General features: G+C 34.7%; 1 protein-coding gene across 6 annotated transcripts in view; it reads right to left on the reverse strand.

Annotated features, from left to right (window-relative positions):
- LOC145678202 (uncharacterized) overlaps window positions 1–23,600 on the reverse strand; it is a 147,008-nt gene extending 123,408 nt beyond the window's left edge. Inside the window, exons 1-3 of one of the 6 annotated variants that reach the window (XM_081748263.1) lie at window positions 23,048–23,562; window positions 17,242–17,732; window positions 8,923–10,646 (exon numbers count right to left, since the gene is read on the reverse strand). In XM_081748263.1, coding sequence (XP_081604389.1) covers window positions 9,725–10,646; window positions 17,242–17,618 — 1,299 coding nt within the window. In that variant the 5' untranslated portion in view covers window positions 17,619–17,732; window positions 23,048–23,562 and the 3' untranslated portion in view covers window positions 8,923–9,724. Of the gene's footprint in view, window positions 1–8,922; window positions 10,647–17,241; window positions 17,733–21,031; window positions 22,091–22,131; window positions 23,013–23,047 lie in introns of those variants that run through there. The other 5 variants (XM_081748258.1, XM_081748271.1, XM_081748267.1 and 2 more) reach the window with 5 other exon arrangements.
- Between the last annotated feature and the right edge of the window lie 3,318 nt (window positions 23,601–26,918).

Below are 26,918 nucleotides of genomic sequence, written 5' to 3' on the forward strand. Positions count from 1 at the left end.
CATAAAAATTTTTGATTTCTTTCGAAGTGGTTGGGCCAACTTCACATTTGTCCCAAATATGCATATGCCCTTATTTCTTGAGTACTAATTCTGGGAATATGTGAGATGAAGAGCACTAATTAGTTATATCCCTATATTTGAATGTTTGAACAACTTTTGAAAGCGTGGATTTGGCCCAACCATCTAAGTGATAAATATATCAAGAATAAATTGAGCACTAATTCTGGGGCCATGCAAGATTGAGAGCACTGATTCGTGACATAAAATATTTGACTTCTTAGTGCTTGGGCCAACTTCACATTTACCCCAAACATACATTTGCTCGCATGCCCTTATTTATTCAGCACTATTTCTGGTACCATGTGGGATGAAGAGCAAATAATTAAGCACTAATTACCTATGACGTTTAATTTGAATTTCAAACAACTTTTAGAAAACATAAAGTTGGTCCAACTATGTTAGTTATCAATGTGTCTCGAAAACAAATTGAGCAATAAGCACTAAAACTTGACATAAATTGTTTTGTATTTCTACGATGTGGTGGGGCCAACTTCACGTGACTTTTAGTCACAGAGATTAAATGTACCTTGTAGGTTTCTACGAATGCGTTTTAGTAAACACAAAGATCAGCGAAATTCATCAAAAAATCAACTTTTGGTTTGTCTCGTCTTCACACAACTTAATTGTGTTTGGGAGGATTTTGAGTTCACATTTGAGTATATCCAGATCAGTTACATAATACTGGGCCATAGGCTCCATAATGTTATAATTGAGAAAGTTTTCACTTTTTGAATGTAGAGTGGTGATTGATCTAATGATTTTGCTACATAATCCAAACCGTTTTCCCGTCTCAGAGATTGCGTTATAAATAGTAGGCAGAAAAATGTCTGTTAGTATATTATCTTTAGAAAATTTATTTTCTGCTTTCAATAAAGGAAGAGATTCATCCAAAATGAATTTGTGTTATTTCGATGGCGAATGTTAAGTTCGTTTCTACGAGGAACCTTTATAGTATATGTTTCCGGTTCTGGAATTTAAAGATAACTTTCTTTGCATGTCTCCAAACATTCTTGATAAATTTGTTCGAATGTTTTTCGTTGAGAATCATATTGTCCAGACCTAGTCTTCGACAACGTTTGAACTAGTGAATCTACAAGAATCAAACCTTCCGACATGTCTGCATCTACTTGAGATAAGGCGAATTTCAAAGTCATAGCAGGTCACCAGTCATCTAAAATTTTACCAGCCCGAAAACATTCCCTCTCGCACAAATCACACTAATTTGCTGGATGGAATGATGGAAGTAAATAAATATCACAAGTTCCAGATTTGGTTTAATACCGCATAATAATATAAATAGTCGTTTGGTAGATACTCTATTAATAATAATAATAAAGTAATAGATGGTGGACAAGGACAAATGTTCTTAAGGGACGAACGTCGCACAGGAACTCTGATTTGGACACTAGAACAGGACACTGATTTGCCGTCCAGGCCCAATTTAAGCCTTGCTCTTCACGCTTAAGGTGGATCAAGAGTATTCCCAGTGCTATGCTAAACGCTGGTTAAATAGAGTGGCGTTCCCAGATAATGTCGAGTGTTTACTGATGCGAGATAATGAAGGAAGTAATCATGGAATTTTGCTTGGATACTTACTAGAGAAATTCGTTTTCGACCCTTACCGCAACTGCAACGCTAGAATCCAGGAATCTTTTTACTGTGACTATCAAAGTAAACGTAAAAATTTGGCAACAACGCATTATGGCGTTCTGCGCAAGTTTCGTCTCAACATCTATTTCCTTCAATGTAAATTAATTTTTAAATAAAAAATGAAACACTAAAAACGGTCAAATAATATATCTATTTCGTAATAAGATCGTTACTTTAAAATATTTTACACATACAAATAAACACTTCGTAAAACTGAACACTTCTATTAAGATCTTACAGCAAGTGTCATCTTGTGTGCTCATTGTAAAACGAATCAAATATTTTCTTTTATTTGTTACATTTTTCGATATGAGACAACCAAATGAATCAGTGTCAGGTGTTGTAGCTGAAACATTGATATATCTTATAGTACACTATTTATAATATGTAACGTTTCATTGTGCAGTAGTTAAGGCAATGAGCTAAAATATTTACTGACTTCCGGTTGATGATCCACTTTAAGCTTCACTTTACAGTAAACTGCCAATAATTATCATGTATTCTTAATATTTCACAAAAGTGTCCAAATTTCACGCTCTAAAAATGCGACATCCTAATGAGTGACGAAACTAGACATTTGGTGCCCAGGGCAAATTTTGCAATTAAAATCCCCTTCATCTACATCTACACCAAAGAACATAGAGATTAGTTTGCTAGAGCCCGGGCCAACTGTCGTCCCGATTGCAGCCGTAGTTCAATTATTTTTGGTTACTTTTACCCTTGAGCTGTAAAACTGAGTAATGAATGTGCCTTTACGTTATTAAAATGATGAAGTGAGCAGTCGTTGAAGCAAAAAGAGGAATATGTTTTTCTTTCCCTAATTTCAAACAGTGTTAGAACAGATATTTAAATCGGGACTCTTTACAGCAAAAGAAGTATACGTGGTCCTTTTCTTTCTTTTGTTTGTTTACCTTCACTACTATTTTTTTAGAATTTGACGCGAATTCAAATACACGAACACTTCACACTCACACGAATGGCCAAAGCTCAACGGTAGAACATCAGCTTAAGATTCGGAAGATGGTGTGATTGATCCCTCGTGGATACATATTTCAACTGATGAGATTATCAAGATTCTTCCTCGGTGGCTCTATTGACTAATTTTCCTTATTTCTATCCTCTGAGTCTCGGATGTTTTAAAGCCATAAAATAAATTCAAATGTAGTTGAAATAACGCTACTATCCTGTAGTCGATGCTAAATTAATATTGTAAGTTTTGAGATTAGATTTGAAGGAGGGGCATTAATTAGTATATCCTGTTGAAAATGCATGTCACCACTGATTTACTGTTCGGCATAATTCCTACAATGTAATTTTCTCAGAAATGCTTAATTTTCTCAGAAATGCATATTTTGACGCAGAATTAATATAAATCTGTGATAAAAATTGGTATTCACTGACTGAACTTACTGAATGGAATATGTGCAGACATCAGTAACACAAACATCAGATAACAGGATGATACAATCTGGTCATGGGAGTAACTACACTTTTACACAAAACAGCATTACTGCCGCGACCAAGTTGTATCATTTCGGTATCTTACCTGATGGTTAGTAATCAGGAGATTGTAGCACTGTCTCTGTGATAAACTTCGGAATTTCTCTAGTAGTAGCAGTGTTAGGATTAAAATAGTTAAAATCGCTTAAAAGAAAATACTTCTGAACGATTTATTTATAAAGAATAACTGATTTTTGTTAGCCTCATTTTCCGAGACTTTGGTTAGTAGTATAGATCTACTAAGCGCTGATTCCGTTTTCCTTGGAGATCGAGTATCGCTTGTTAACATCGCAGCAGAAGGTTTCTACAGTTGCCAACGACCAAGAGCATTAGAAAACTAGACGTACTAGAGATAAAACCAGAAGAAAAGGAAAACCAGTATCAATAGCAAACACTATTGTTGGTAGTATTCAGTATCTGTAATTTTCTCGAACTATTGGGATACGAACAAAGAGAATGACAGAAATAATAAAAACTTCTGCTTTCTTCTTCTACTGTATATTAAACAAGACGGCTCGATATTATTGGAGAATAATAATAATACCAAATTATTTAACGGATGCTACGCATTTGTTCTATGTCGCCATAATCAATGAAATTAATTACTTAGTGTATGTAGGCTTCTTTCGTCCAACACAATAGTAATGTTTCTCTACATTGCACGCTATTTGTAAGCAAGCATTTCTTATTTCAGTATAACTTTCAACATCGAAGTGAATGAGAATGCCGACTGATTTTGCTATTTTTTTCTGGTTCTTTGCCGAAAACAAAGAAGATAACCAGATAAGGGACAGGAGCTAAAAGAACGTTCAGATGATTATGTCAATGCATGCACCTTACAGTTTTCGATTAATTAGATCTTGCTGTACTACAAACAAAAACGAGCCTGGAGCTTTTTACTCAGAACGCAGACTATTGCAACATAATTTAGCTGTAGTTGGTAACTCTGTTGTCGAGAGATGTTTCGGTAGTAGTTTCACTTGTGGTCACTATCAACTCACCGTTTGTCGACCTATAGCAGTATAATTGTGTGGGGGCGCCAAGAATTTAAGCAAGGGGACCTGCCACTGGTCAGCATTCAATTCCGTGTGAATTTCCCCAGTTTCTGCCATATAAACTGATGTATTCGGGGCAAGTCTGTTTCTCCGTAGTATATATATATATATATATATATATATATATATATATATATACATCCTGCTCCAATCACAGATCATGTTCACTATGCTGTTTGGAAGCATCCGTTTGGATAAAAATAGTATTTAGCTGGTGAGATTGTATGTAGTGTTCCCAGAGATGGTGCACTATCTGAGACTGAGTAAAGCGAAGACGTTTAAAGGAGACTGCCGAGTGCTCAATATTGGGGGGTGTATATAAGGGGTGCCTATTGCGTGGTTTAAGATTGTACTTTGTGTCCTCGGTATAATTGATTTTGCCAAGTATGAATGCTAGCAAATGCTCGATAAAGTGAACTTAATTGTTAATGATATGAGCGTCTGGTGTGGAGATTGCTAACGTATAAATGTTGTAATTTTGATAATAATAGAAAGAGATGGAGTATATGTGTTGAAGGAGGGGCTTTTTTCACATTAAAATATGCTTTCACCGGGAAAGGAGTGATTTCAGTTTCTTCCAAGTGTGCTGAAGAAGGTAGTCTTTGTCGAAATAAAGTTCGCTGCGTTGTAGCTGGAAGATGGATGCGACGTGCACTGATCCATTTAGATAGTGGAGAGAGTAAAATTAGCCATAGTGAAACTTCGCGTCCACACATTGAGTAGAGGCTGATGCAGGACATCAACTTGACGTATGATTGAACTTTATGTGCTAATGTTTTAAGATAATGTTTTCAATTTCGTTTGGAATCGAGATGAAATACAAGATATTGCAAGGTAAGTATAGCTTGTAACTGGACGGTATTCACCGAGAGATGGATCGGAGAGTGAATGTTTTCGGGGAAGAGTGTTTAAGATTTCTCCTAATCAACTTACATGACATTTTCAGAGGTCCAGGAATGAAGTTCTACGAGAGCATCGTGCAGGATGTGTTGCCCTTCTACTACGTTATTGATATTGACGTATAGTAACATGTTATGATAGTATTGTTAAATACCAACCATTCCTCTAAGCCGTTAGTGGGGAGAGCGTGTGTATATAGTAAATAATGTTGGACAATGACTACAACCTTGAGGAATTTCTAAGGTTGTTGAACAGTAAGGATAATAACTGTTTTTGTATTTGGTGCAGGCACGACGCTGTACCAACCACTTTTAATATAGCGGAAAGAGGTGTAGGAATTTGGAAGTGTGCAATGTGAGTGAAGAATCGATCGAGAATGATGGAATCATATGAATTTTCTAGATCTAGTTTAAGAGCAATTGAATATTGTCGATTTTGAAAAGTGTTTCACGTATCTAGAAGAACAGCAACCGAGTCAAGAGAATGTCTTTTCACTAGCCAGTTGATGTAAGTAGAAATAAGGAGTAAGATTCCAAGTGCCAGTTCAATTTAGAGAGGATTATCTTCTCAAAAACTTCACCTAGGCATGAAATAAGAGTAATCGGATGACAACTGCCAGCCAGCCTGATTGATTTATGTGGTTTTAATATAGGTACTGCCACTAGTATGTTCCATCAAGGTGGAATGTGACTTGTACTCTAAATTTGAGAGTAGATTTCAAGTACGGATCGACCACATGGAGTTACGTTACGCAGGTGTTCATATCTGATCTGATATCTACCGGGAGCTGTGGATCGTCGAGAGTTTAACACCAGGTTCAGTTTTTGGAGAGTAATACTCCTTTAAGTTGTTGAAACACTGGAACTAGAAGAGGTTGGAGAGTTCGTGCCATTCAATGATATAGAAAGCGTGAAAAGACGATAAAAATCGTCAATCCAAGGCGGATGGCCATCTGTGGTTGAAGCTTGTGGAGAAGAGCCTGTAATTTGATTTCGTATAAAAGTCCACATAGAAGAAATATTAGTGTGTGGGTGCAGTGTGGCACAAAATTGTTGCCAGTGGTAATTGGGGCATTGATGAACGTAACGTTTATACATCGCCTGGGACTGGCGATAGACTACATAAATTTGTTGATTTTTCCATAAGAAAGTCCTTTTGCTTCTGTTTACAATCAATAAGATGCTGGCAACGTCTGTTCCACAGAAGAAAATGTGAAGAGGATGATTAAATCGTTGTTCGGTTGTCATCTGATAGGTGGAGGCGCTTGACAATTTTGCTTCTACAATACTGATGAAATAAGAAGTGTTAATGGGAAGTGTCTTGTGAGGAAAGGCACTGAAAAGTTTAGTCTGTCGCCCTTTCGTATGTTGTAAGATTATAGGTTTGAGTGATACAAGGAAGAATAGTTGAAGATCATTGGGAATGAGCATTGGGCGTGCTCGGGAAAGTAGGTTTAGTTAAGATGAAAAAATTGATCACTGTCGCAGGTATATCTGTATACACTCCAATTGAGGTTTGTGTAGAGATCAGAAGTGATGATGGTGATGTCAGGTACACTCAAAGCCCATTTAAGTTCGGGAAGCGAGTAGCAGTATCATCGTTATTGACGAGATGAGTCGCAGCGAGAAGATTTCTGGCAGTTACATTGCTGTAACGATTGACCTGTCGCACATTTTTACAATAAGGATCCTTTCAATAACACAGGAACCTTGGATCGAAGTAAGTAACTGTTGCCAGAAAGTAGTTGTAGAAGGGCTGACTGGTGAAGTATAGATGTTGATGAAACTAAGTGGTGGAAGTGGTGACAGAACACGAGGCTGTAGAGATGTGCGAATATCCAAGGCCATTCTACCGTAGCGGTCATGTTAGGGCGGTGAGAGACTTGGTATCCAGGAAGTCGAGACGGTTTAGGCAAGTCACTAATTCTTTCTCATTGTCTGCCAACATTACAATATTGTCTGCAAATCTGAACGTGTGTAATTTCTGACCATGAACTGTTATTCGTAGGCTGCGAATCCTTGATTTCTATTATTGCTTCTTCAACATAGAAATTAAACAAAATTAACGACAATAACCAACCTCGTCTACTTCTCCTTTTTCTTCTATCTCAAGTGCGTTACTTCTCTTTATATGGTTGTATAGTAGTTTCCGTTCCTTATAATTTACTTCTGCATAATTCAGAATCTTAAAAATATTTTTTTCATTCTACATTATCAATCGCTTTTTACAGGTTCGCAAATGTTATGTAACATGATTTTCCTGCACGATTTCTTTCTTTTAGTGATTATCTTAATGCAAGTGTTGTTTTGTTCATTCTGGTATTCTTTCTGAAAAAGTCATCTTGTAGTGGCTTTCTATCTTGAATTCCCATCTTATATAGATTAATCTTGAGTGTACATTTTCGTACATAGATTTAATGCAGATTAATCTTATACAGATTTTCGAATTATACTTAAGCAAGGGTACCCTTTTGTGCTTGTCGCATTTCTCAGCATCTACTCTTTTTGACACTGGTATCACTTTGCTGTATTTGTCCCGCACTTTGTATGATTCCTACCGATATCCACACCCAAAGCTTTTCGATGTTCTAGGTCTTTAAGGTTTTGTCGTATTTGATTCTTAGCATGAAGTCTCATGTATTTTTTCCTAACTTTGTCCATGTCTTTTTCAACTCTTCTAATTGGTTGTTCTTCCGTAGAGTCTATACAATTATTTCTTCCAGTTTCACTTTATACCCCGTTTCAGTAATAAGCCTTCCTTCCTTATTTTCTAGTACCTTGGCTTTTGGTCTTCGTGATAAGAAATTCCTTTTAACCATTTTATAAGACGAGCCTACCCTTTCTATATTAATATCATTTTCTATTCCTTTTATACTGTTTTATATCCATTCCTCAGTAGCAAGTCTACATTTTAGAATGGTTGATTTCTTTTTCATCTACACTGCTTCTTATCGTCATTGTTATTGAAATCCTTTCCTTTCCTTATCTTATCCCTTAAATTAATAATTACTTCGGTAATGAATTCTTTCCTTACTGTTTTTCTCTTCGTGGCCTATACTTCTTTTGCAAGATTTTTGACTTTTTATAAATGATCATTCCTTCTTTTTTTCTTCTTTCGTTAGTTCTTGTCCTGCCTTATCTATTGTCTTTTTCACATAACTTTCTTGAATTTCCTTTATTTCCAACTCGCCTGTGTAAGGTCTTCAATATTTTTTTATTACAAATTTCATAAATTTTAACCCACTTCTCACCATGATTGTCTCCCTTCTTTCGCGGGTATCATCTACTATTCATAATTTTGTTTCTGAAGATATTAACGACTATATGATCTATCTGGTATTTACTCCGATACCCTGGTACAAATTTGCCACGTACAAATCAATTTATTTCTTTTGAACATATGATTTGCTACTATTAGCTTCTTCTTCGTGGAAAATTAAATGAATGTCTTTCTCCTCTTTCACTACGCTTTTTTAGTCCGTATTTTCCAACTCTGTTCTTTCCTTTAAGTGCTTTTTGCGATAACTTTCTAATTTCATTCCTAAACCGGATATTCTTTTGCTTTTAATATTTCAAGACATTTTCGATAGTTTTATAAGATACTCTATTTCATCACTGTGCGCTGTTATAAAACACACAATTTCTTGCTCTTCACCATATCTTCTAATCGAATTTCAATGACTCGGTTTTCCGCCGCTGAGTTAAATTCTATATTCACCGCAATTGTATATAAAAATATAATACAATATGATTATGAACTATTTGCTAAATCTGAAACAACTCTATTAAAAATATATAAAACACGCCCAAGAACGAACCATAATATACTGATAATACGGATATAAATGATAAGATGGTAGTACTAAAAAACAGCACAATTTCACATACACTGATACAAAGGTACGATATGGATTCTCCTCGTTATACGATCAACATCTGTGTGGTAGCGTAGTTCATCCTTAATTCAACTAGCATGTTTCTACTAATCTCTTTAAATGGAGCTGTAATGCGATCCTGGAGCTCAGTGCTCACTAATTGTCAATAATCTCTTAGAACGCTTTGAGCTGTTTGCCTGGTTGCAAAATATTTAAGAAAGGCACGCTGACCGTAAAATTGGAAAACACTTTTCATATTGAAAATTACAGTCTACTTTCTACTGTATAGACGCAATTCGCAAACAAGGCTTATGCTCCCATTTGTCGTGACAAGCGAAGACAACGAAGATGAGAAATTAAACTTCCACATTCTCGTCAACCGTCAGTTTTCTCGCAAACACACCTATACACGTTAAATAAACATCATCGTTGGTAGTCAACACACGCACGTTCAGCGTACTATGCTGGAAGCTCACGTTCCTTGGACTTCACGTCTCATGGCTTCAAATCTTGAAAGGGACTCTAAATCCAACGAAAGAAACATCACGTTAAACTTAAATTTTTATTGCTCTCCAAACAGAGCATTGCATTATATCCCTCTTCATTAATTAATCTCTCTCATAATTATTTGGCAAAATTTTGTGGAAGAAATTACATACAAAATCAAATATCTTGCCTAATTTATTTATTTATGGTGATCAGTCAATATATGGATTCTCAAAAAATCCTTTCTACTGAACCCCTTTCCGCATTCATCGCAATACTTTAGTCCCTCGCTTGTATGAAGTATCATATGCCTTTTCAAATTAGATTTTCTACGGAACTTTTTCCCACATTCCTCACAAAAGTGTTGTCTCTTGCCCTTATCGGATGAGACGTCTTCCAAATCTGCTTTAGTAGTAAAGTTCATGTCTGTTTGATTGCAGGAGTATACTCTCTCACCTGTATGAGTTGAAATATGTCTTTTCAAGTGAGACATTGTAACGAAACCTCTGCTACATATATGGCAAGCATGTGGCCTCTTTCCTTCATGCGTTGCTTCATGCTGTTTCAATTTACTCTTAGTAGAAAACATTTTACCACACTCCTGGCAAGAGAATGGTTTCTCACCTGTATGAATTAATAGATGCCTTGTTAAATGAGTTTTCCTTTTAAAACTCTTCCCACATTCTTGGCAAGAATGAGATCTTTTATTGCTATGAATTATCATATGTATTTTAAAATTACATGAATTAATAAAAGTCTTTCCACATTCATGGCAGCAAAATAATTTTTCATCTGTATGCCTTGACATGTGTGCCTTTAAATGCGACTTTTGATTATACGTTCTTCCACATTTCTGGCAAGAGTACGGTCTTTCACCCGTATGAGTTAATGAATGGATTTTCAACTTCGGTTTAGTAGTAAACGCTTTGCCACACTCACTGCAGCGATGTGGCCTTTCACCTGTATGGGTTAATGTATGAACTTTTAAATTGGATTTTGTTGTAAATGTCTTATTGCAATAAGTACAGGAGTGTATTTCGTCACCAGAAGCCATTATGATAATTCCTGTCAAGTCAGAATGTTCAGTTCGTTTAGTTTTACTATAAGATGAATTTTCTGTCCTGAAAATGTTAACAGGCTAGGGCATTACACAGATAAAAGTATGTATCTTCCTTGCTAACAGCCTAGTTATTATTATTAACTTCTAATCATTGGACAACTTATGATACGACACAAAGCTGAATAAAGTGCAATATACCTTCATACACCATCATAAGCAGTTTTAAAATTAAATTTCGTCTAAATTAGAAGTAACAAGAGATATAAAATACTGCAAGGCTAAACGAAGAGAAAAAAATATAAATAGCGATCTAAATGACAATCCCGGTAAATACAGAATGATTATATATATTTAAAAAAAATTCCTTAGAATGAGAAAAAAAAAAGAATTACGATTGTCCGTTATTTGTTTCTGAATCTTTGCTTTCATTACTATTTGAATAGCTATTCTGGAATGGGACCCTTTATTTATTTATTTATTTATTTATTTATTTCTCTAAGCTGTGCAAAGTTTCGCCTACACCAAAATAGATGAAAATATGTAGTGTATATTCCTGTGTTGCACAAAACTTGTATCAATAGATTAACGAGAAAATATTGCACCACAATAAAGCAAAGATCTTTTTCCTTGTTATATTCAAAACGCAAGAATAAGTTATCGATATTGGAAATTATTTCCATCAGCACTTAGAGGGATTGTCAGTGAATAAAGGAAACTTCTTGAGAGAAGATCCTCCCTTACACCATTATTTTACAAACAGTTTTCCTTCATAAATATGCAAATTAGAATTCTAAACCATGGAATTACTTCAGATATCGATTATATGGGATATCTGAGACTCTGGCACGCAAGAACCTAAGGAAACAATGTTTAATTTAGGTTCCCTGAATACAACAATACACACAAACAATGCGTTGAAGAGCGGTCACTTACCACAACTCGTCCCTGAAATCGGTGCATAGAAGGTTTAATTTAAAAAAGGAAAATGTTCGGGTTATAGTCAGGGAAAGTGTATAATTAGAAATACATAAGTGTATAATCAGAAATGAAACTTACTCGTTTGTCACATTGAAATTATAGTCAATTACTAGCATAATACAGCCACCAACGTCTCATCCATCCCTGGAAAGCTTTATTAGGTATGGTACGCTACTCCTACGTCGAATTTCGTTTCATCTCGTCAAGTGTGTTGAAAGCATGACGTATTGGACTGGCTATTAATTTTAAAAAGAAGGGATTCTACGAGCCTTGATTTAGGCAAGAGGCTGAAATGCACCGACAGTTTGGTTTTCGCCAGGAAATGTGTGTAAGAAATGGCAAGTTTGTTCCTTGTTGTGGTGCAACAAAAAACTGGTTCGACAACGGTGGTGCCTACACAATTTTCACGTAATAGTGCTGTCACATGCAGTTTACTCATTGTGAATCATGCCTTTTCAGTGAATGACCACCAAGAGGATCTACAAATTCAATAATCGTCTCCTTCACGCTTTCATAGGCTCAGACTCACTGTCGTGAGGTACCCTTGGTTTCAGAGTCGTAACCGTAAACCAATGTGCCATTTCTTGTTATGACAATTTTTAAAAACTTTTGGTCACTATTGGCTATTTGAAGCGGTTTCTTTTTGTTATATCTAAGTATTTTTGTTTCTAAGACTTAATCAGGAAGCGTAAATTGCTACGGTTTCTAAGCAGCCTATTTTGCCCTATTGCGTTCGCCAAATAAACCGCGAAGTATAAGGACAACCGCCTTATCTACTCCATCCACGAGGCGGCAATGCCCTTCCTAATTAAAGGGATGGTGCCAAATATTTCTTAGGACCTGTTACACACTATCCGCAGATGCAACTCATTCAATATTTGGCACCATCCCTTCCAAATAATAATTTGTCAAGTCCGGCAAACAATTTCATTTAATAGCGATCTTGAAATCATGTAACATAAAGTAAACGAACTATCGATTAAAATTAAACTAGTGCAGCAGCAGCAGTGACAGTGGGACTCAAATGTGAAGCAAGAGAATGGTGATCCACCCACTGGAAGTTCAACTGTTTGCCATACCTTCCGAACAATTAAATGTGAAAAAACATCGATGAATATTTTTATAGTTTGGGGGTGAATTAACCTATATACGTACCCAGCCATATACTACCACTTCTGGTTATATTAGAGCGTTTAGAGTGATGAGGAGATATATTCTTAATTTATTGCAGAAAAACACTTCTTGCCTTTACCGGTTTAATTCTACAGCGGTTACAATTAACACAGAACTGTCTGATTTTCTGCTACAGAAAACAGCTTTTCGCTTTCTGTTAGTTTTTTTTAATTATACAACAATCAATGTTAAACCTAGGGTGCTTTTAATCTGTAACTCTCGGTTTGAATAAGGAGTTAACAGGAAACATGGTACCTATTCTTAGACCGCTAAATCAATTTCGATAAAGGGCTTCTAATTATCTCTTATCATTTCTGACATGTGTAAATTAACACTGAAACTAAAAAAATCAAATTTTCCTGGCGACGTAACTTTAGTAAGCGTCTCGGGCTATGAGCCAAGTGAAGCTGTTGATATTCGCCTTTGCGAATATAAGACATTGTACTCATCTTCAATCTTTAAAGTTGTATTTGATTTCTACTGCTTTCGATACTAGTAAAGAATATAAATGGAATATATTGTTAGGAAGTTTAATTGATTACAGAAAACTACTTTTCGTTATTTCTTAATCCTTTCGTTCTACAACCATTATCCTGAAAACCGGTAAGTTTCATTTCTATAATTTCCGGTTTGAATATCGTCTCCATAAGCAAACTCGATTCCGAACTGTTTACCGCCTAAGTTTGACCCTGACCAAATTCGGAATTGTCCATCAAGTAGACCTTGAGAACTTTTTCGTTTCATTGATGGGCGTACGGAGTGATACATGGACAGGACAAATATATAATGGAGTTTTGGTAAACCAATCTCCTTAGCTAGATTAGTTTATACTTATAATACTTTGTCTAAAAAATAAGTTATTTTACGATTTCATTCTTACGAGCATTCGAAAAACTTTTTGACGGAAATGTTATCCGTCAAAGATGAAAATTTTCTTCTTGAAAAAGGCGTATAGTTTTGTCAGGAGAAAATCAGTGCATCCCTCATTAATTTAGACAGTGGAAAGAATAAACGTTTTAATTCATTTTACTAAACAATTTCATACCAACTATGTATTTAAAAGGAAAAGAAAAAATGCTCAGCTTGTTTTCTTCCATGATGTTTGGGAAATCGTCAAAAAAAAAAAAAAAATGAGATCTGTTAGCAACATTCTAAATTGTGACTTGTTTCGACTAATTTAAGAACTTACATGAATCGAAAAATACATGCCCTTGGCCTTCCATACCTCAGAAAATGATGGAGAATCATGCATCGTTTTAAATTAATCATAAAACAAAGAAAACTTAAATTCTTGATAATTAAATACCCTTTTTATATGAATGGCAAAGAGAGTCATTCTCTTTGAAGTCAACCAATGATGTGAATTCATGGTCTCAGATATTGATTATTTTTTGTCCATTGGAAGACATGTTTCCGAAAAGTTATTACCAAAATAAAACTTTTCCAGTCCTCATAGATAATTAGTAATTAATTCCGGAGTCAGCTTCAAGGTCACGACTCAAAGAGATGATTTTCCGGATTTATTGTTCATTTCAATAACCATAAGAGCTATTAAGCTAAAATTTTACATCCGCATGTAATTTTGCCTGTAGATTTCAAATCTGCATTTAAAGCTAATGGATAATTTTTAGGTGTAGAGTTGTAAAAGCATTTATAGTTTCAAGTTGAAGCCCCGGATGAGCATGTGGTGAAAATTTTACACGTGTGAAATTTTATCACAAGTTTAAGAATTACTTTGGGCTGTGGACAATATGACATGCATTTGATATTTTTTTGTATCAACTGAAGATGTTGCAGCGTCGCACGAATCAAAAAAATAGGTTAATACCTGTGAGCACAATACCTGGAACAAGAAATAATCATGCTTTCATTCCTGTCAGTGCAATACGTTTAAAAATTGGACTAATTTCCTCTACACCAATTGAACATGCATGTAGAGTTTGGGTAGATAAACACGGGGTTCTCCCGTTTACTCCCACTTTCTTCATTCCACCATTTCATTCATTGCTCATCATCACCGTCTCCTTTAGCCTAACCCGCATAAACGTGGGACGTAAAACTCAAAGAGATCAGAACTAAGTCTTGGATCCAGGAAAATTTGTACCGTATATATAGCTGCACATAGTGAATTGGGATTGTGCTGGAATGTTCTGAGGAATATCAAAACTACACCATAAAGTTCTTACACTTTGCAGGGCCAGCTTCCATTTTTCACTAGTACATACTGACAATATCGTATGAGTGCCAGCCGATCACATTCTTATTGACGCAAAAGATCACATTTCTATCACAGCTAGTGGAAGATCACTTAGTGTATCACATGAAACTGTTAATAAAATTAACCAGTTATTTAAGTCTTTCAGTACACATTCATACACTTTATATACAATGCTGATGCTTAGCCGATAAGTCAACTGCTATTTTTGTTATAATTGTAGGATACTGTGTTGAATAGTTGTAACATAAGTTATACAGTATGAAATAACCTATATCATTACTTCAGAAGCTCGTTATAAGACAAACGACATTTAGATTTTTGAAGGCGTTAGGTTCAAATACCCAAAACCAAATTTAGTTCACACGAAATATAGGCATTTCTTAACCTTGTACTAAAATTTCACACATGTAAAACTTTAATCACAGGTTTGTTCCAAGGCTCGAACTTGAGACTGTAAATGCTGCTATAACTCTACACCTATACCTCTATATTCATTAGTTTTGATTGCAGATTTAAGATTTACAGGTAAAATTAGATACTGATGCAGATTTTTAGCTTCACAGCTCTCATGGTTATTGAAATAAACAATAAAACGCAAAATCAGATGTTTTTGAGTCCTAACTTTGAAGCTGATTGCATAATTAACTATAATGACTGGAAAAGTTATATTTTGGGAAATAAATATTCGGAAACACTTCTTGCAATGTACAAAACATTATCAAAACCTTAGACATTAATTTTTTATCATTGATTTGAAATAGAATGACTCAAAAAAGAATATAATATTACAACATTTATCACAATCAAGAAGAATGACCCTAGGTCTATATACCCAGAGATACATATTTTCTATAAAAGAAAATGAACTCATATACCTATTCAGAATGCTGTATGATACTTTAAAGCAACAGAAAAGAAAAGAAATTAGGTCGAAATCTTTAAAATTTAAATTTTTTAAGCAATTTTTGGGGACGACATGGACTAAACAAAATTTCAGAGGCACATATCAGCGTCCTATTATATGTGCATAGATTATCAAAACAGTACTCAAGAGAGCGAAGATATCATATCATCCAGGAATACAATTTCTAAATTGCGCAGGGACAATGGCCAATCCAGGACCAGGAATTCCGAGGAGGACCAGAATTTTATAAATGTCCGAGAGAAGTAAACGGTTAGATATAATTTTCAAAGGATCGCGGAGAAACTCCCAATATGAGATTCTATGTTTCTGTTCCCCACGAAAATAAATAATCTCGTGTTCCAAAGTAATCTAAGTTTATTTCCAATTATGAATTTAAAAAGTTGATACTTAACATAGTCGTAATTACGTTAGAAAAAGTATTTCAATTAACTATTTTGCTAACGCTTAAAATTTAAATTTAATTATGTCATCATTTTAAAATAAGACTTGTTTCTTATGAAAGGAATTAGTTTGCAACGTAGTCCCTGTGTTTGGTACAGTTATTTTATGGAATAATCTCTTCTCTTTCAATTATTTATGTAGTTCAAATTCTTGGTTGTGACAAACTATATGCCCTTTCTCTTCTCAGTGTTGTGATAGTGAGTTTTAAATTTTATTTCTCTAATTATTTCGATGGCAATCCAACACGGACAGATATTCACTTCCTTACTGTGTTAAGGTGAGTACAAAAATATAATCTCGACGACATCTAAGGGAGGTACAGAATAGATATTTAAGGATAGTAGCCTTAAAAGATATGAATTCAGCATAGAGCAATTTAGACATTCTATTCCATGCTGAATAATAATACTTCCGGCGGGAGCTACGTTGTTCGGATTTCATGTTAATCAGTAGGTTTCGTCTCATATAGCCTCGCTGCTGAACGCAAAGTTAAAATCAACTGTACTGAACTCAATAATAATACAGAAGAACACTTCCATACGAATTCACTGTATGTCTGCTGCTTCAATAAGGGAAATAATGTACATAACGATGCTGCCAAAGACTGTAGGAACTTTCTTCTCTAGTGCAGCCTTCGAACAACGAGAAACTAAAAGCAAGTCTATCGTTACATACTTGAAGTGAAAGTAACAAAAGAGAGAAATAAGAGAATTATTAAAGAACTTCGAAAATTGAGTTTTAAGAGAGAATCCTGCGATTAATCGTTCAATTATAGTTCTGCTCTGAAGATGTATCCTTAAATTTATTCTTCGACATGTCGATCTATTCATACTAAGTTTGTGGGTGAAAATAGAAAGTACCCCTTTAAGTGTACGACAATAAAACTTGGAAATACGGACCAATATAAAATTAAAACTTTACCTCTGGAATTCAGAACGAATCCTATCTTCTACATAGCCTTCTACATACATAGTTTTCAAGGGGTATGGTTCAGACAAGCTTCCGGAAATATTACAGTCTTCCATCTTTATTTCACTGATTGTTTCATCATCCTTACAATCAAATTCGGTCTTCATTAAATTACCTGAGTTCGAAGTTGAGGCACAAGATATGGTTTCATATATCGCAACATTCTCTTCTGTGAATACCGGTATCTTCGATTCTTTGATTTCTGTGGGCACCGAATCCTCCAATTCAAGTGAACTTTCCTCAACATCACAATCGACATTTTCAGTTTTGAAGAAGATTTTACATTCCACAGACGGCACTCCACATTCTATTTCATATTGATCTTCCATTATGGCAATATCTCGTAAGAGTCAATGTTTTTTAATAGATATAGTACCGCTTAAAATCTGTTATGAGTAAATAAAAATGAATTAGTTTCATAAAAAGCATTTCCTTCAAAGAACCTAAAAAAGAAAAATATATAAAACTAAAACACGGTCTTACTTTATTACATTAAGAAAGTAAAAAATTTAACCTATAGACTTATTTGAAACTATAGAAAAAGTGAAATTAAAAATTATAAACTATATACTTTATTGGTGCAGATATTGCCTAATATTCGAAAAACCAGGAAATTGTTCCTACCTTAAGTTAACTAAACCACATTATTTCTGACACTTTCTGCCCTGAAAGAAATTCATCACTTTTACAAGGTAAAATGACAAATCTATTTGTTTACCATTTTAAAGTATAGTAGCATGTTGAAAAAAAAAAAGAGACTAAAAAGGAATTTCTCCTTTATTATAACTTAGTTATACGTATTATTATAGAATATAAACAATGTATATACGAAGTACAGCGTTTGTATTCATTTAATTTTTCTTTATATATGAAATGACAAATTTATGTCCAGTCAATTTCCAACATTGTATTGAAATATTAGTAATAAATTAGACCACAAATATTTCTAAAAATCTCATTTCAACCTAAAAGTAAGAATAACTTTAGAAGATAATAACCAAGTAGGCAATCAACTAAAGTTTGGATCAATTCACTCACTTATTCATCCATGTAGTACATTATTGGTCAGAGACCAGTACATAGGACTTGTCAAATAATATGAAGACATTATAATATAATTGATATTACATTAATTTACAAACTATCACCCAAGTATTCCTTAATATCATAATACATTTTGTTACACAAAAAATTGAATAGTTCATTTTTGAATTTCAGCATGATTTTGATATCATTCAAGTAACCTGGGAGCATATTAAAAAACTTAGCGGACATAGGAAGGACAATTCTTTTGGTGCACGCATAGTTTTGATATACTGTGAATATGTTATTCTTTTGTCGCGTGTTCTATGAAAATGAAATGAAATTTTTACGTCCAACGGTTATGCCGGTTAGGCTAAAGGAGACGGTGATTATGAGAGATGAATGAAATGGTGGAATGAAGAAAGTGGGAGGAAACGGAAGAATCCCGAGAAAACCCACGCACACGGTGTTTGTCCACCACAAAGTTCACTTGGCGGGAGCAGGGTTTGAACCCGAGACCCCTAGCACCAGAGGTGAACGCTCTACTACTGAGCCACCGCGGCCCCCTGGTGTGTTCTATGAATGTACACCGTCAACACGAAGAAAATAATTTCCATTTCTTCTGCAAAAACTGTACCTCGAAGCCCATGCAAATCATAGCAAATACTGTTTAGATTTTCATTGAAGTTTAAAATATGTGCTCGATATGAGAAATTATTCCTGCTGGCTAAAACTGAAAATTTTGTACTACTCGGATACACTCCGCATATGTTGGGACTACAAATTGTATACAAGCATTCGCTAATGATTTAAAATTAAGTTGTATACGACAACAACTTTACCAATCTGTATCAAATTTTAACATCAGTCCTGTTACATCACGCAGAAATAATAGATATCACAGGTATATAGCTTACATCTAACGAGGAATATACAGTCCTACAATACATTGATGTATAATATACATATAATATAATTGATTATTTTATAATAAAGCACGCCCACTATTTAGAACCAACACACTAATATACTTTATTGTTTTTCTTTTATAGTACTTGGGTCTTTTATTAATTAGTACTTCAAATCTTGAAATTTAACACCTCATAGCGCTCAAGCTTCTTCATTTCTAAGTACCATATTTCCGCGAATATAAGCCACGTGCTAATATAGTCCGCACCTCCTAAATTTTGACGCGAGATTAGAAAAAAAGTAAATCTCAAATATAGGCCGCACTACTAAATTTACGAGAACGTTGTGTGTTGCAGCTTTGGAAGTGTGTATCAGTCATTCATCAAAGCTGTGTAAGACAATTCTATAGAAATTACATAATGAACAAAACAACTATGACACGAGGAAACAATTTGCAACATGCACCTGTGTCTGAAGTTTGCCGTTCCATTTTGGATGCTTGGCGTTCAATATTTGAAGAACTTGTCATGGGAAGTTTCAGTAAAACTGGAATTTCCAACTACCGTCTCCTTTAGCCTAACCGGCATAACCGTGGGACGTAAAACTTAAAAATTTCATTTCATTTCATTTCTGGAATTTCCAATAATCTTGATGGGACTGAAAATGATGGAGACCCTGAGCAGCTTTTTGCATTGTCCACCGAGTGTCAAGAACCAGACGCTGGTGATGGTGAGATGGTGGGAAGTGAGTGTACTTGGTTAGGGTGGATATGAACAAGCTAACGCAGTTTTGCTAAAGAAAGTTGCTTTTCTTTTTTCAAGAACAGGTACTGTATAGAAATAAACGTATATATTAAATATACTGTATAACAAAGATACATATTCCTGTTAATAGAAGAATTAAATGTACAAATGAAATTGACGATTTATCAGAAAAAATCTCGATTATAAGCTGCACCATCAATTTTGAAGTCAAAATTTACGGAAAAAAAAGTTCAGCCCATATTTGTGCAACTAGGGTATAATTTTCTTTTATGAGCCACTTTCTTAACATCACGTTTTTGAATCCGTTTTGGTTTTTTGAGATTTCTCCTTTGGTCTTTCGTAAACAGCTGAAAAACAATCCCTTTGTCTTCCATGAAATTTAAAACATTTCCCTGGCTTGCGTGATATTTGCAAGTAATCGTCTGACTCATAATTTTATTTTCCCTGATTTCAAGCTCAGCGAAAACACAGTATCGTCCTTTTTGTAAACCAAGAACTATAAAACCAATTCACGTTTATTATAACAGTAGATACTCCAACGATAATAAATTCAGAGGAGAGATTGAAATAACAAGATGCAATTTCCAAGTTATAATGGATGATAGTGATGAAATGTAGAAAGAAAATTTAGAACATGCAGTACCAGTGTAAATGTTTCATAACAGAAGACTTCCAAAAGACACTTGAAGATCTGTACCTTTAATGACATCTTCAAGACACGTGCTTCTTTAACCAAAGAAGGAATTATGAATGGTTTAAAGAAATTCAAATACTATAATTTTAATACGAGAGGAAATTACGGATTTCAGGATATACACATGAAAGAACAGGAAAGGAAGCAAAGAAAAGAACATTTCGCCTTATTTTACGAATTCTTACACAATCATTAATTTTCTTTTACCAATAGTTTTCCTACCGCACGGGTTTTTTTATTACTTCATGCCTTTTTCATTTATCTGGTTAATTCATACATTTATCATTCATCTCCATAATTCAAACATAAATCAATTGCTCCTTAATCCATTCATCTCAGTTTATACACTTACCATTGGTTCCCTTCACGGGTCAGAATCGTTAAACTCTTTAGTGAATAAAATCCGTGGATAGCTTCACTGATTTTTCGGAAAAGGTACTCTCCACTCAACTTCTTATTTTACAAACATGTCATAAGGCAGAACATTAAACTATCACTTATATTCGCAATTGAACATACGAAGGTATCGAATTTCTCTCTCAGTTATAATGGACGAACTACAAACTATCGTATAAACAAGTGCAAAAATAAGACGCTACAGTGGAGCAAGTCCCACTACTGTGAAAAATAAATATGTATATTCGTCGTGTCAGATTATATGCGCTCGACGGAGGGTTGAATTAGTGACTCACTTTTAGTGTACGGATGCACATATTTTCAAAATTTAGGGAAAATAATATTTTAAGGGATCTCAAGTCCAATATCACAACGTAAAAATTAGTAATTGCAGCGAATGTGTTAAAGAAACAACTAATCTAGAATTTCTAGTATCATCCTCATTTTCGCATATCCTCACATCGTTGACGCGCCTGATCCCTACGGACGCACCACAGTTATCGCTTGCTCCCTTCTGCTGTTCTGCTGTGCTCCTGCCCCGACTCGGATACATAGCATTCCTGCATTTTAGTATCCACCTAGCACAAATTGGTTTGTTGTTTCCATTCTGTAGCTTTTATGGCGTATTTCCATTGTGTTCACACGCAAAAAGAAAAGTCCCCACAAATGCATATACACCGAGGACTTCTTGAGAATACTTTCTAAGTTAGTGACAGAGAATTTCCTGATAAGTCACAAAATGTTGACGTTTCTAACCTTGAATATACACCAACTACTCGGCAGCAAAAACGCCGAAATATGTTATGTCTTTACCTGTGAGATGTATATCAACGTAAAAATGCATTAATGAAGGTATAATTCATTAAGCATGGATTCGAACATAAAGTACCCAATAAACAAAGTGAACTGCCACAAGACACTGTGTTAACTCATGAAGAGCAAGCATATATGTGTTCAAGAGTTAAGGAAACCATACATTTATGAAATTTACGTTAGTAATGCGTTACATTACTTTGGAAGACAAATATGTAAGCAATGAAAATATCGTGAAATTACCTATAATGTCCTCAGTAACATAAGTTTATGCCATATATATTTTGCGCTATCGTCGTTTATGTGTATACACACCTTTGTTGACGCGCATGCTCCCTATGAACCTTTCTAGCTTCCGCTCGACCCCCTGTTGCATTCTGCCTTGATTCGTTTGGATAGTTCTGGTGCTAGACCGCCTACCACAAGTTGGTTAGTGTTTTTTGCACTACACTTTTTATCGTGTATGTACGCAGGTCCACACCCTAAAAATTAATAAGCTATCTAGAATGGTTTTACTGAAAAAGAAGTATATACGCAATGAATTTATGTATCCAATTGCATAATAAATCTGCATCCGGGTCAACTTCACAATGGTCGCTCATCAAGCTAGTATACTCACTCCGAAACGAGAAATTACACACTATTAATTTAATGAAAATGTGACAAAACTAACCTTTTAGCTAACTCGTTGCTATCCCTACTGTAGTTATCCCTGTGTTATTCTACCCCTCCCTATTCTACTATACTCCTTGTAAGCGGTCTTAATTTTCGATGCAAAATTGGAGTGTGTACTGTACAGTTAACACCTTCACCCTGATTTGTACGCCGCTTTTTTAAAATCGGGAAGAGGGAAATTAAGCTTTTATTCGTTAGTTGGTTTTCGCAGGGGGCTGTTACAAAGCAGTTCGGTTACGTTGTTATTTTAAATTTGTTAAACATTCAGATATTTATAATAATATAAAGTTATTGTTATTTACTCTGTGATGGAATAAGTGTTTTAAGTAGTATACATGAGAACCCCCTTATCTGCGTTTGTTCTGTGTTCTATTACCACTTCTACATGAAATACCATAAATTTTCTACGTAGTGCAAGAGTAAGAAGTATCCATGTGCACAAAACTAGGCCTACTTAGTATATCTACACTTTTACAAAACTTACATTATATTAGGCCTTGTGTTTCCTTGTCATCTTTGTCAACTTTTTTACTTGCTCCTATGGTTGCCAACCAGCAGGTTTTTTCACCGGCCTGGCCGGAAATATTGCTGTTGTTTTGATTAGAGCCGGTGACCGGTACAAACTATTTACTAGCCCCTTTATGATCGATTTTTTTTACTGTAAATTCAAAACTGTCACCTTTCCCCATCTATGAACAATTGTTTTGTTCATCTCTTTAGATTAGAGTTGGGTGACCATCCGTCCCGCAAAAAAGGGATTGTCCCGTTTTTTACCACCATTCCCGGTGTCCCGAAAAGTTTTCCCGGGACGCCAAAATCTCCCTTATTTACGTACATTGGGTGCAAAAAATTTTCCAATTTAAAATGTCATAATTTATATTATTATTTCTTAAGCTATGTGATTATATTGGAACATGTCTAATTACTGAGCAACGCCATTACGACGTTTGCGATATTGGATTGATGGCTGCACTGTTTTCCCTCCTAGGCCTCCCCCTCCAAGACTCCCACTGCGCAGACGACAGTGCAACGGGCTGAAAGTCTTATGAAAAACAAACTGTTTATACTCTCTGTTTTGGGGGGTGGAAGACTTAGGCGCTGTCATCAAAACAGTACAGTTTTTCCGTGATTTAACTAAGATGTAACATACTGTCATGTACGAAAGCGGAACAAAGAATAGAACAATAAAACTGAAAGGAAAAAGAAAACTACTTCTAAGTGAAATAATGTTTAAAAGTAAGAAAAAGAAAATAAAGGGAGATGGAATCCTATGTTGAGAGTAGTTCGTTATAAATTCTGCCGGTGACAGATTTTGTTGACATATTGATGAATGTTTCATATATTTTCAATCTTGTCGTTCACCTCAACCACAGGTTGGTGGGCAACATGGATATTTTAAAACTTTTATGTCGCTTGGAAGAGCTAATGTTTTCAAAATTTGATTGTTGTTAGTTGCTGATAGTTACTTGTTATTTAATTAATTCCACAACCTTTTCAATAGGTTTTAAAACGAAAAAGTGTAAATTTACCCTTTTTGTGAGAGATACAGAGAGAGAGAGGGAGAGAGAGAGAAATAGAGAACGGAGAGTCAAAATATATATATAGAGGAGCAACCTATCAAAAAGTAAAAAGTTGTCCCGTTTTTTCTAGTTGATGATTTGGTCACCCTAGATTAGGGTGACCAACTGTCCCGTAAAAACGGAATTGTCCTGTTTTTTCACTACCATTCACGGTGTGCCGAAAAATTTTCCCGGGACGACAAAATAATAATAAGAAGAAGAAGAAGAAAAAGAAATTTTATTGCAGAAACACTTAAGAACATCAGATGTATTACAATCATCAGAAATACGCAGAAGTTGAAAATTTTAGGGTTACATAATACCATAATATACACAAAAATCACTGGATAATAAACGCAAATATTTTAACTATCAATTTTGAGTTCAAAAAATTCTTGAACACTATATATACAATTATTAATAAGTAATTTCTGTACTAGTTTTTTTTTAAAATCCAGTAATGGAAGTTCTCTTAAAAATATGGGAAGAAATTATAAACTTTGACTGACATATAGTAAAAGGTCTTTTGTGTCTTACTACATTCACGTCTAAATAATCATAGACGGTACCTGTTTCTAGTTTGATAAGTATTAGAGTACCCTAATTCATTGTAACTATGATTGTTTTCCTTGATGGAAAGCAGTCATTGATATATAAAATTGCAGGTACTATCATAATTCTTAATTTAACGAAGCTTGACGTACAATGTGCACGACTAGAGAGACCGGGGATTAATGTTACACACATCTTTTTGTATTTTCAATAGGGTTTTGATTAAGGACTGATGACCCCAAAGTATCGTGCCAGAACTTAAATGACTGTGAAATTGCGCATAATAACCAATTTTAAGTACCTTTAAACTTACGCACAATCTTAATCTACGTATTAGATAAACTCCATTACTAGCTCCAGATTCCACCTTAAGGATATGGTCGTCCCAGTTCAAATGATTATCAAGTAACCCCCTCCCAAAAAAACTGAATATTTTTTAAGTTCTGCATTCTAAATTTTTTGTTATTGAAAGTAAGCACCAAGTCTTCGATCTTATCAGAGTTAATACAAAGCAAGTTAGAAGTACACCAGTCTTTAATAATATCTGAGGTGATGTTTAATATAGACTGAACTGAGTCTTTTTCTCGTGAGTTAACACAAATATTGAGATCATCAGCAAATAAATAACTATTAACGAAGGGTGAAGCGACGTTGTATGGGAGGTCATTAATAAAAATAATAAAAAGAATCGGGTCAAGAATAGATCCCTGAGGTACTCCGTGTCTAACAGGCAACAGGTTAGACTCTTTCCCTTAATAAACAACTCTCTGATATCGTCCATTTAAATACGAATGAAGAAGTGACAGAGCTGCGTTATCACAACCATAGAATCAGTGTTCGAAGTGGAAAAAGAGCAGAGGCGGTATGTTTTATTATGATTTTGTCTCAACATACCGGCTATTTAAATATTGTCTTGATAATTAAAAACTAGAGACGGTATGTCCTCATTACTGACAAACCAGAGGCGGTATGGCATACCACCGCATACCGCCTCACTTCGACCACTGCATAGAATTCTAGTTTTTGTAACAAAATATGAGACATCGTACCGTATCAAATGCTTTCGGCAGATCATATAGTTTTACATGAACAAAGTTTTTACTGTCCAACCCAGAAATACAATTTACCAAAAAATGAGACAGCAGCCTTAACAGTACCTAGTCCAGATCTATAGCCAAATTGAGAATTACTAAATACATTTTTAAGCTCAAAATAATCAACAATCTGTTCATTCAAAACAATCTCAAAAACTTTAGATATAACTGGAACCAGTGAAATCTGTCTATAGTTATCAAGACAAGACTCATTTCCTTTTTTCATTATAAGTACCGTACTACTTTCACTAATTTAAAGCATCCAGGAAAATAATAATCTAATATACAAGAGGCTATAATATGAGTTAAAGGTTCCTTTATGAAATTTCTCTCATATTTTAACATAACAGGACTCAGATTATAAATATCCTCACATCTACTGCTACTCATTTTAATAATCGCTTTCTCAATATCTTTTACTTCAACAGGATGAAAATTAAACGTAGTAGTAGGTTTGGACAATTTATTTAAATAAAAACCTGAATCATTATTATGAGGGTATGATGAAACTTCCCTCAGTATCTCTTCAATTTTGCCAACAAAAAGTTATTAAATTGAGAGGCATTCAGCCGGTTATCAGAGTTTTTTATGTTATTGTATATAGGATAACTTTCCTTTTTCTTTTTTTTCTTTTTAGTTTTACAATATTCCACATTGCTTTAGAATTTTTGCCAGAGTTGTTGATGGTAGTATCATTAACCTTAATTCTAGTTTCTCTCATTAGTTTATATAACTTTTTCTTACTAATTTTATATAAATTCTTTATGACACTTGATCCAGTACTACTATAATAGTCATAATAAAATTCACATTTTGCTTTGAGTCTATCAATTTATTTACACTTAACTCTAGTATGTTTCGGTTTAGTTGGCTTACCCATAACGTTTCAAGGAAACGCACTTTCAGTTGAGAACGACATTACAAACATAAATATTCTAGTTTACCCCTAACATCGTGCAAAGAGCAATACATAAAATTCCAATCAACTAATGATATTATCTCTTGAAATCTTGTTATGTTTTCTTCTCTCATTAAGCCAAACCCTTAACCCACATTTTTGTTACTAGTCTTATCTGTTACCTTGAGAAAATACACCTCAGATTTAAGTAAGACCGACCAGTGATCAGAGACAGCAGGTTTTTTTACGATT

The sequence above is a fragment of the Thermobia domestica genome, chromosome 2 (assembly GCF_964235325.1).
Source record: "Thermobia domestica chromosome 2, izTheDome1.hap1.1, whole genome shotgun sequence".
In the NCBI taxonomy this organism is placed as follows: Eukaryota; Metazoa; Arthropoda; class Insecta; order Zygentoma; family Lepismatidae; genus Thermobia; species Thermobia domestica.